This window comes from Anopheles aquasalis, chromosome 3 (assembly GCF_943734665.1).
Source record: "Anopheles aquasalis chromosome 3, idAnoAquaMG_Q_19, whole genome shotgun sequence".
Classification (NCBI taxonomy): Eukaryota; Metazoa; Arthropoda; class Insecta; order Diptera; family Culicidae; genus Anopheles; species Anopheles aquasalis.
In genome coordinates, this window is record NC_064878.1 from 6347501 (window position 1) to 6360000 (window position 12500).

At 49.1% G+C, this 12500-nt stretch overlaps 1 protein-coding gene across 2 annotated transcripts in view; it reads right to left on the bottom strand.

Annotated features, from left to right (window-relative positions):
- The window catches only part of LOC126575748 (mucin-12-like), a 63745-nt gene that overhangs the window by 18519 nt on the left and 32726 nt on the right, over positions 1-12500 (bottom strand). For both annotated transcript variants that reach the window (XM_050236602.1, XM_050236603.1), the window contains one exon: positions 2882-2907. In XM_050236602.1, coding sequence (XP_050092559.1) covers positions 2882-2907 — 26 coding nt within the window. The remainder of the gene's footprint in view (positions 1-2881; positions 2908-12500) is intronic.

The window sequence follows — 12500 nt, forward strand, 5'->3', positions numbered from 1 at the left end:
TCTGATCAGAAATAATGCAACTCCTACTGTGCATCGTCTACTGAGTTCGACGGCTCTTGTGGCCCAAAGCAAGCCATGAAGACATTGTCACTTCCTGCACTCTCTAGGAAGAAAACCCCCAGGAAGCCTGTTGCGCTCTCAGCAGCCAACGAAGGGGTTTATGTTTTGTTGGAAATTTGAAACTCAAAACGGTCAGTGCTCTGGAATGCTTCTCCTCGACCGCAAACAAGACCACAGACAATGTAAAACGACCGGCGTACACCTTCAACCTCCTCATGCTTTGTCCAATTCGTAACCGCAGATGTGTTGAACGCGCGGAGACTAAACGACTCGTCCGGTCGGTCAACTAGCGACGATCGTCTTTACATACCTTTACATACCATATCCTCTTTGAGAACAGAGATCTCAATGAGCCATTTTGGGGTTAGTGTCATTTTGGGGCTACCCTTTCTCTCCACGATGCTCAAGCTTCTACTGATGCCTCGCTAGACGCTCTTTGAACTTGCCATTGAAAACGCACGTTCAAGCGCAAGGCTAGCGTCTAGTGTCAGTATATGCGGTCACGCATACACTCTCTGGTGGGGGACTGTCTTTGGAGGTGGTCTCTGCATCTATGACGTGCTACGTGGTCTGCGGTCAATGTTTTCGGGGTGGTTAGGCCTTCGACGGGGCTTCCACACGGTACACCAGAGTGTGCACCGGCCGTGTGACCTTTACCGAGCGGACACTGATTTCGAGAATGTTGCTTCCGTACGTGATGCTTCGTACAAAACGAAATCCAACACGAAATGAAACGCCACCGCCAAGCTGGTTGTGGTGAGTCAGTTCCTCGTTATCACCGAAGTGCAGCAGCACCACAGCAGCAAGTGGTGTTTGCTGTTGTTGTGGCTTTCTGTGGCAAGAAAGACATTTGCTCGAAATGCTGGAATTAAATAAACCGCCGGCAAGCGGTGAGGAAGGGCCCGGTGTGTCCGGAATGTAACCCTTCTGCTGCTGGATCGTGTGACTTCGAACCTCAGTTTGGAATCGTGATACGTGATTTGATTCGTCAATAACGGGGAGAGGGACAGAATGGACAGTGGAGCATCATCACGTGCTGCTATTGCAGGCTTGTGGTCGAAACCTTGACTCACATACACCGAAGGTTACATTCCCGGGATTCATCCTTTTTCCGTGGTCTTTCTTTTGCCCAAAAATCTCTCACATGTTTTGTGTGTGATGCAGTTGCAAAGAAGGAGAAGTTACTGGACAGAGAGACCAATTTTTGATTAATCTTATCGGTCACGCAGCATAAATGGGATCATTAACTTTAACTGCCCAAACCGATGCGGTCCGCCTGGGTTCGTAAAATGAAATTTTGTGGCAGACACCGATGACCACCACTTGGCACGAACGTGGCCAGGGCGCCGTTGTGAAAATGCCATGGAAAATCGGGCAGATAATGAAAATTTTCGACTTTAATCTGCATCACGATCGTCATCGCCGTCGTCGCCGCTTTGCGAGCATCATAATCGTTCGCCATTATGCTCGGTACCAGTCGCGCTAATGACAGTTGTTAGTGCGCTGTTTTTTTTTTAGTCTGCCGACCATGATCTCCACGATGAGAGTGATTACCATCACTCTAGACGGTCATTTTTACTGCTGCTGCTGCTGCTGCTGCTGTTGCTTCGTAGAATGAGCTGTATTGGACACGCAGCACGCGCAATGGCAGAGAGACAGACCCCGGCTTCATTTGTCTCGAAAAGCATGACCGAACGATCCGGTGGACCGCATGGTTTGATCGAACGGTCCATTCTGGCCCTTCTCGGGGTGGAGAAGATCCAAAAGAGATCCTCAACTTTCTTCTTCGCTCTCCTCCGCGCGGGCATGAGAGAACGAATTATATAATAATAGGAATTTTCTCGCCTCGCCGGTCTGAACTCTTGAGTTTTGAAGTTGTTTCACCAGAGACGGACAGGGAGACAAAGAGTTAAAATAATAAACATCCAACATTACCGCGACCGAAAATGTGGTCCGTGCAGCAAATGAGTGAGAATTCCCGTCCTTACCGTACCTTACACGCCTAAACACACTCCAAGAGCCCAGGCAATGCCCAGGTGCCCTGGTTGGCCATTTGGTGATTCGGCGGCTCGCCAAACAGTCCGCTGACCAGGAACACGACGGACATTGGACGAATTATGATAAATGGGAAAGCATAATGTTCGCGATCGCAGCACAGCACACATTAGTGTCGCACCGCGGTCATGGCGGCGCTTTCGACATGCTTTCTTCGTGTTCGGTTGCTCTGGTCTGGTCTATCGTCACCTCCAACAGGGAGGCCCAACACCACACACCATGTGACTGACACATCCCGTGTTCGCGGGGCTTGTTTTTGACCGACCGGATGCGTAGCGTTTGGTGTTGTTTTGGGGCGGGGCGAGGTCACGCCAGTTTTTGATATGTTGGAAAACAACCAGCAACATGATCGTCACAACATTATGCTCGTATCTCATCCTCCCCCCGCGGTCTATACGTGGTTTATGCGATGCATTTACACGCAGACACACACCAGAGAGCGTGCAGTGGAGTGGGATGATGGGTGACATTGAACTGACAAATAGACGACATGATTACCAGTAGACGCAGGGACGAGAGTTTATGTTGATTTGTACATCTGCACTACAACCGGCATCGCATCACTGTTCCAACTCATCAGAGGATGTTTACTAATTCATCAATCGTCCCAGCGTGTTTGGCCATTTCAGTTGATAGTGTTATGCATTACTAATAACCTCCGGGCACGACATTGGAGCTTCTTTTGATTAGCTTTTCATAGTTTTCAGTTCATCGTCGTCCAAGGAAATGTTGTTGGATGTTTCTTAGATGTTGGATTGTCTCTTACCTGTTAATTTACTGCCACAAGTAAATCTGCGAAAAAAAGAAGGAATGAAACTGGAATTAGTTAATGCATCGCAACATAGATCACATCGCGCCGACCGACAAGCCCGGGTCGTTAATCTCAGCACAAAGCCAGCGCAATTATCCGCGAGTGGTACATACTTTCTTCACTAATTAACAGCACCAAAGATCGCATCTTCCATCAAACAAGGTCACTGTGGTGTTGTGCATTTTTGGTGCATTTGCAGCAACGCCCAAAACTTTATCGCAGTGCCCGATCTGAGGTGCATCAACTTTCGCACCCAACTCTCATCTGCTCGACATACAATAAACCTCGTCACGTTCCGCTGTTGACACGACCTGGCCTGGGAATTCACATGCCAATGGGCTCAAAAAATCCCTTTCTCATCCGGGACCATTCTTTGCCATTTTCTCGCTCGCTCGGTCGCTCGCTCGTTTCCCCCTTTGGTTTATGATTAACTTGTTTGTTCAACCGGCTCGAGAGCCCCGCGGCGCTAGCTTTCTCGAGACAAAAGGGATTTTAAGGAAACGCACCATAAGCATAAATAATTACCCTCTGGTTCCTGGCTGATCCGAGACGAGACAACGTCTCACGATGCCAGGTCCGGATGAACGTGCTGAATGGTGAGCATAAATCAATGGGCAACGCGTGACAGGGGTAGAGTGTGCGCAGACGATCATCATCGGTGGTAGATTTGATTGACCATCTTCGAGAAGCGTGAGCTTCTCGGGGAATGGTTTGTAAATTAATAAAAAAAAACCCCGGCTAGACGTAAAATGCTAGCCCTCCGGCTGTGGTTGATGATTGTGAATTGCTTTTATTTAATTCATCACGAGCACTGGTTGCGAGCGCGCGTGCGAGTCAGTGCGTGCTCGTGAAAGGGGTGTGTTCCAGGAAGCAGAAGCTTTAAGAAACCTCCTTTCCCCCCGTGGGGTCCCAGGAAGAGGGCATCCTGACAAAGAAAATGAAGCAATAAAATGAAGCCGCAGAAGCCTAGCGTCCAACCATTGCCTTTCTGCGCGATGCAGTAAGATCGGAGATTAAAATGCTGCAAAAGGAGAAGATATGATATTACACCCTGCTCTCGCCTGTCTGCCACCCTTCCTTCCTGACCGGTGCCAGTGCGTATTCACTTGTCATAACATTCCTTTAACTGCAAATCGTCATCTGAGGTCCGGGGCTATTGTTGGCGTGACAAGTCCTGAGTTGAGGAGCGAGAGTGAATTCATATTAACATTTATGGCACATCCACGCACAACCGGCACCGGCTGCAACGGTCACCTTACGCCTCACGTTCGCTCGCGCGGTTCCGCGGAGTTCCGGATTCGAATCAACCAGATGGGGACACACAGTCCGGTAATTAACGCAATTGCAGACACGTCAGATCGGGTGCGTCAAGTTCCTGTGTCCTTCAAACCGAAGCGCGTTCGCTCCCTTTGTGAGTTGAAAGGTCACATTGCGGCCAGTGGCCATTGTTGGTAGTGAGCATCAGGGAGGGTGGGCATGCGTATTCGATTATATTTATGATTCCAGTTGAAGATCGCATGCTGCGCGGCGCGCACAATGTTAATGCTGATCGATGCGATGGCTTAATGCGAGTTAATGGCACTGGATGGCGCATGCGCACTTTAATGGCGCACTTTATGTTACGATCATTGTAATAGATTCTTTGCCAATCGCCCATCGACAATGGCGGACAGCTGACTGATCTTGATTAACGTACGAAAGAACGAATCGAAGATCGGTAAATGAATGGTTCGCTTCTTCACACTCAATATCAACAATCATTTTAATGGACCAACGAATTTGACAAATGACCGTTGGGTAGATGACTTCGTTTCGATTGGATGGCCGCCAAGTCGTTCCGATTAAGCGGAGCATAAAACGCGTCTTGCGATGTTCTCGCTTTTGTTGGCAGAACTCCAATTCGCATTCCTTCACAGACCGTCGATTACGATAACGAATCCACAGCTTCACATCCCCTGCTCCTTAATATGTCCCAGCGTTGGCCTTCTTCTTTGCCTTCTCTTTAAAGTTTCGTAGCTCGCTTGGTTTTAATTATTGCAGAGTATTTTCACTTAACACTTTACTTAACCTTTCTACCGTTGCCGTTTAGGGGCCAAGAGAACGTTGATTGACAAGGAGATCAACGAACCGCACAACGTGATCGGCCAAAAATCGGTTCTCAAACATCTGGAGGCTGGACCAATGGGCCGGTAAAGGGGGCCTCCAGCTGGGGCGGAAGTGTTGGATAGCGGTTGACCATTAGGCGATGTAGCAGCGACTGACCGCGAGATGACAGAAGCCGGCCTCTTTCATCTTCTACTGATGTGTGATGGAGGGAGTATCGTGGAGAGCCTTCGAGAGCTATTTTTGGGCCGCGCTTGTGGTCAAGAGCTTTAACGGAATTTGGAGGGAGCAATGCCTTAACAAATCCTCATCCCCTTTTTATGCGTATGTCCTGGACAGTAAAACAATATTTTAACCAGAGACCGATCCTTCTTGGCCTCTCTTTCATCGCAGCGCGCGCGCTCTATTCCAGATGCTTATTCTAGTAATTGTCGTCCATTTATCAATTGCCAAATGAGACCTCTCATCAGCGGGTAGACGTGGCGAGACAATTTATGATGCTAGGCGCTCGGTGAGAGCAGACCTTGCGTCTAGGACGAATTCCACCAAATGGGCAGCCGGGGATGGACTTCTCTGCAACGTCGACTTCTCGTTCCCGGTAGACGTTTAGGTCTAGCGATCAATCGTGTCAACCAAAGTGGAAGTAAGTCATACATCATCCACCTCATCATCATCATCATCACCGGTCTCTTCTCGGATCATCGCCATTCAATTACCGTCATCTGTGTCGTGCTGATAGCCTTCACACTAGGTCACCCGACAAATGGGTCTCCTGGTTGCTCGGGTTCGCTGCATACATTACCGAGATGATCGCGTGTGCTCTGGCCTCCGCCTCGGCCTATGACCTTCACTGATGACGTGTGTGCGAGTAGGGCACCACCATATGCTGATCTCAGCTGATTCGGTTCGACCGACAGCGTCCGTTTGCTACAGTTTACGTGCCTGAATCGAAAGAGCTACCATAAATCAATCCACCTTCCATCTCGGACTGCTGTTCGACTGAGATGGATTTCGCTTTTCATACGTCATCGCTTGGCTGGTACGAATGTGTCACATTAACAAGCAGCAGCCTGACCAACGTGGAACAACGTGGACGATTTATAGCCCGGTACTCCTCTCTCTCTGTAATGGTAATGCGACGTTTTCCGGTTTTCATTTCAACCGGGCGGATGCTGACTAACAGGAAGGAAGGGGAGCAGGGAAGGTTAAAAATAATTTCCAAGCGGGCGTTTCGCCTTTAGTCAAACAGAAATTCCTCAAATAAATTAAGTCCCCCCCGCTTTAAGCTGCCTTCTAGCATCTCCAGAAGATCATTTCATTTCGTAAGCCGATTGAAGAAACTCTTCTACTCAGCTCAAGGCCAATCCCAAAAGGGATGCGAAGCAGTTATGAATGGGAATTTTCCACCGGGAAAAGCAGCGGCTTAGCAGCTGTGGATGCCAAGAGAGCGAGCGAGATCGTTTTTTTTGGCCACGATTCAAACAGTTTCATTCACAAACCCTCTACCGCAACTGCGGCGGTGCTGCTACCGGTGTGGCGTCTGATTGAGAAATGGCTTCAATGACAGCTGGCACTGAGGGGCACTACTGTTGGTACAGCGCTCCGGTGCCAGGTGAGTTTTGCAATTTCTGTCTCGAATCAGCGACACGACATCTTGGCTTTTTTGGCCCCAGTCGCTTGGACGATTCATCGGGAACGGTAGCAGCACCACCGTCACGAATGATGCTGATGCTGACGATGATGTAAAATGGCTTGTGCTGTGGTTTAGCTGCGAGAAATATCGAGCCTCTCGAAGCGGTTTGGCCACACACTGCAATGAGCGGATGGTTTAGGTAAATACAGCATTTTCTGATGTCGATGCTGCGGCCTAAACCGACGGTGGACTAGCTTTGATGTGGTGGTTCAGCTGCAAAGACACGGCGGACCGAGCCGGGAATCGAGCAGGAAATGGAGATTCTAGTTTCGCAATCAAGCGACGGGATGTTTGTTTTCATCAATCGTGTGATTGAGAGACGGCAGGATCGAGATTAGGACCATCGCTCCCACCCAGGCCGTGACACGTAAACCTTTCTGTCAGGTGCATCTTTTGGTGGATGAAAACCGACGAGTGGGACGCTTATTTATTTGAATGATTGGAAAATCCACTTGGCAGTGACTGTAGGAAAATGGCACTCAACCTTCAGTCGCCTGTATCTGTGGCAAAATTGTAAGATTTGGCAACCGTTTGAGGAGGAGCAATGGTTGGATTGCCATCAAATAAAGACACCAATTTTGGCAGCACGTTCTCTCTTTCGTTGAATCATGTGAGTTGTTATGCAATTGCGCTATCAAAATCAAATGAGAGCGGCCTACACAAATCCTTAAATAGAATCATCGAATGAATATATTATGAATGAAAGAAAACGATCTTCGATCATCAGAACAGAAACATATTATTCAATTTGCAATTCAGCGTCATCACAAGCGGAAACAATCGCTCTCTTATCTTCTTCTCAATCAGACGATCATGCTGTTGTGACAAAAAAAAAACTCCTTCGACGAGGGAATCAGTTCAACTCCTTGCAACGCGCGAACTCCCCACGACCGTTGGCCGTCAGCAGCGAGCGAGAGTCAAAGTTGAAAATACGCCCCTGATGCAGATCGAGCACCTCCCTGCGAGGGCAGTTCAATGGTACAGAATTCGTTGTCCTCCCCATGAACATCACCTCCCCCTAAGGTGATCCCGAAGGACGCAAAAAATGGCTTCGTTCGTTCGTTCGTTCCTCGTGGAAGAAGCGCAATCCAAAAAAAAAACGCTGGAATTCCACCTCATTCCTAACGAGCATGCGACGGTGCGCGAACCGGTCAGACGACGGGGCCAGGCCACCGTGTTTGTCGTGTTGGTTGTGCAAAAGAACGCAACGCGAGAATGGAGCACGGGCACGGGATGCATTTCATTAAATCTTCGGATTACCCGTGGCCGCGTGGCGGCGTAAACATATGCACGCACGCATGTTAATGGTAATCCCCCCATTGATGCATCGACAGCTTTACAAGTGCAAATGTGATGCAGCCGGTGTGGTGCTCGCTCGGTGATGGACCATCTGCTGCTGGTGTGACCTGGTACAAGGTCGTCACAGAAAGAACGTGACATTTGCAATCTTTTTGGAAAGGTTTTTTTTTTTCGTTTCGTTAGAGAAACACGAGAATCATGAAACTAATGAACCATCGCCATAAAACAAACAACAAGGCAACAAAAATTATGTCAATTGAAATGATGTTCCAATAATAATGCCCAACAGCGATGGAGGAAGGGGAAACCCCTTTTTTATAATCTTCTAGATCCCAGCATCATCATCACTCAGCGTTGAGAGGCTGCACGATAATGCATAATTTATCTTGTTGCGTTCTTGTTGTCGGACCGGGATCTCCCAGAGATTCCTTGCTAGAAACATGGCCAGATACCTTATCGTTCGGTCGTAAAATTAACACGACCCACAGCGAACATGCCAGGGAACGATACGAGAGTTCCCTAGACTCTCGTCTTCCTGTTCTCGTTGCTCGTTGCAGTTTGATCTGCCATCGGACGGAGCGATACCGGATGGACGGACGAAACCCCCGAAGGTAATCGATTTGGTCCATGGTCCACCAGCGCAACCAAGAGGGACACTCCGTCCTGGGCACACCGACGACAGGCGCTTCCTTCAGCATCGCGTTACTTAGCGTAGGGCACGGATGGTGTATAGCACGGATATTTAATTACAATTCAATTTATGTGCAATCCTTCGCCGTACGGACGGGGGTATTCTGGTGGTGGAAAACCGGGCGGCCAAGCGAGACAGTATTTGCCACTACGAGTGCACGAGGGTGATACCGACCGAGGGACCGAGCGACCGACCCGGCCAGCCAGTTGGTATTGGGATTTTTAATTGTTGAACTGGGTCCGGGCGATGGGCGATGATAATGTGTCTGGGCGGAATGGGCGCAGATTCCGTCCGGTGAGAGTTGTATCCCGGGCGTGTGTAACATGTCCATTAAAATTTAAAACAGTCTGCAGTGGAGTGTTACGGGAGAAAAGGGACGAGAAGGTCCCTGTTACAATCAAGTGGAAATCCTGGTCCCTCCGGAGGGCACTGGAAACGGATGTGCGCTCCATGATTGCTTGCCTGGGATGAAATTGATGACAAGATGGATTTGATTTGAAGTAGAAGTCCTGATTGAAGGAAGCAAAGTTCATTCAAATCATTCTCAAGCATAGAAAACATTCCAAAAACTAGGAACTCGTTCCACACCTTCGCAGAGTTGCCGTTAATTTGTTGCATAAAATATTCTGCTAGTTCTGCCCGACGGTAGCTCAACCTGTTCTCCCTCCTTAATGAGCTGCTGATAATGAATGCAATTCACCTTAGCGCCGCCTTTTGCCGCCGCTGTCTATGCGCGGGGTGGCGATGAGCTGCTGCTGCTGCTGCTGCTGGCTTGTCGGAACAGCCCAGCACAGCCGGTAGAGCCTCGTGAGAAGCACAGCAACACCGGCAACACCGAGGCAACACGGCTAATTAAAAGCTGGAGAAGGCTTTTAATTAAAATTTTAAATTGATGATGAACAATTTCATAATTTCTCATCACACCAGCCTGTCAGCCATCAACCAGCCAGCCAGCCAGCCAGCAGCCAGCCAGCCCGATAGCACCTCCGGCATGTTTGCACATTGTTGCCATAATGCTCAAACCAGCCACTCGGTGCACTGCTGTCGGTGCTACATCCTTTTAGAGCATCGAATCTCTCTTCCTTTTTTTATGCTCCATGTGTTTGCGTTCTCACTGGAACTTTATAGGAGCTCGCTCGCTCCTCGCGATGATAAAATCTAGTTGGCTGAGTAAACGCGCTGGCTGCTGGCGCTGGCGAGGATATGCAAATCAATTCGAGAAATGCAAACTAGCGCTTCGCTCGGCAGCGGCAATCAGCACGAGGGACGTAGGACGAGCATTTATTTTAATAACTCAACGTTTTATTGGAACTGAATGTTTGAAGAAGAGAAACGAGCATGTAACATGCATTCAATCTCAACTGTGCAGACAGTTCTTCTAATCAATCGGTTGCTCTGCTACATTCCAGCAAGTTACTCGAAACTGTGACTGAAATGATTGCCGTCTAGCTGCCAACCAGACGTCTCCGCAGCAGAGGTACTCGTGTTGCGAACAAAACAAGGTCTTAAACGACGATCGAATAAACAGCAACCAATAATCCGAAGGACGGCTAGCAACACGCGCTAACTGTTGGATCATTTACCGCAAAGGCCCGCAGCTACAGCGCAGCTTTCAGGGTACCTGCTCAAGTGCGTACAAGATGTGGCTGGTGGCGACTACAGTGACGCTATCTGGTGCAGCGTCACCCCGAACGAGAATCGAGAACATCACGGTTCACCCCGGCAAGCATGTTCTCCGCACGGACACAAGCACAGCATCACGCACCAGCAGCACCCCGATCGCTGCTTGGACTCGCTTTGCGACTGTTTGTGTTCTGCAGTCGCTGGACGATGGTGGCTTTAAAATGTGTAAATTTATGCAAATGAGAGAGCGGACGCGGCAGCCGGCTGGCAAGCTGAAGGCTGATAGTGGCACCGCCACCGGCATCAGCAGCACCGTGACCATTTTCGTCTTCGAGTCTCCCTCGTGGCGTGCTGCTCTCATTCCAGTAAGCCTTCCTCCGTTCGGCGCCATCGGCGGGACTCTAATCGAGCAGGTGTGCGTGGCGAGTACATTTCGAAGCAGAACATCTGGGTGATCTGGGCGACCATCGGTGAAGCTGCTGAAAGAATTTGCGCCAACTTCTGCCCTAGAATCTTGGCGGCGAGGTGAGAGGCAAGTCAATTGGGGAGCAAACGAGCTGATCGAATTGTTATGCTCCCGGCGGAACTACGCTGGCCTGTTGGAAGCACCATCGTGCAGAGTAAAGGGTTTTCGAAGCGTCTTCTGCGAGGACTCATGGATTCGCGGCACTGCGAATCCAGCACATAGTTTGTGCTTATCATGCTATGCTGTCCAAACACATGGTTTTACAACAACAACAGCAACAGTAGCACCGCCATTCGGGTTCACGAGCTCAAGTGTAGATAAGGGAATGTGCAAGTAAACATCGCCGTTGGTTCTTTTCATTCGTTTTTTGCTACGATGACTCCTTCTCTTGGCGTCACTTCCGACTTGGGCAGCAGTAGAAGTGGACCACACGGTTCAAAACTGTACCGCGTGTCGAGTATCATTGAGATAACTTCATACCGGATTATGATACCAGGCAATCGTCAACAGACTCCTTTCGTTAACACCTCATCATCGGCTTCATCTGTATACCTTATAGTGCTACATCTTGTGCTTCCTCTCTTCAAGAAGGATGAGCCCAACGAGATTCGCTGGCCAAGAGCAAAAACACCACATTCAGCCGGGGGCAGCTGGATGGCTTTCGCGCTTCCTACTGATAACGCTGCTCGCCAACGTAAATGGTTGCTTCGAAGTCACCCCACTGTGACTGAATGGTGAAAGTGAGTGCCGCACAATTACACTTTACTGCGCCACCCCTCCCGGGAGAGAGCAGCATTGAGAATGTTCTTGATGGTTTCACTGCTGATGCCGATGCCTGCCCGAGATGTGCCGGTGTCTTTTGCACAAAACTTTATCTCGCTCCAAACGACCGTCCACAGTGGCCATCTTCAAGTAGTCTGGCGCTCGGGATAAGGGATGTTGGTTTTTTGTGCTTTTCCGTCGTTATCCCGGGGAGCGCGCCTGTTGATGGCAATTGTGACAAATCTTGCTAATGCCCGCGCCGACAAGCAACGTAACTCCGGGCAGCATTGTGTTTTGGGGGGAAAGTCCAGCCAGCCGCTTTGCCTTTTTGCTCACTTAAGATAAATTAAAGTAATTCAACATTCTTCACAGTTCGTTAAAAATGTGCATTTTCGAAGATTCCTTTTTGGGAGAAGAAAAGACTCCAGCGTTTATCTACCCTGGGGATGATGGTGGAAGTCCGTTTTATGTCTTCATTATGAAGACGCTCCCCCTTTGTGTTAAAGCGAACTGGAGGAGTAAAGTAGCGAGACGGAGAAGACACTTATATCTTCATTACATTTAGGTTTAGGAGTAAATAATTCATCCAAAGTGTCCGAGATAGCTCTAACTTTCCCCCCTAAGGGCGTTACCGATACTGTTGCTACCGAGATAAACAGTCAATGTCCTCGCTCTCGAGCTGGAAAAGGAATTTTCCTCGCAGCGTTGTTTTGCTTTCTGTTTTATCTTCCTCTCCTAGCCGATAAACCTACACGGTACTGAAGACAATGATCGCAAGGTACTTCCTCGTAAAGAGCGCAGGTGAACCCGCACGATGGAGCCAGTAAACTTTGGGACTAATAATCGTCCATGAAGGCAGCTACTGAAGCGCGGCGTAAAAGGTGTGATGGTCTATTTTGTCGGCGACAAAATTATCCCCATTGTCGGCGCATTTATC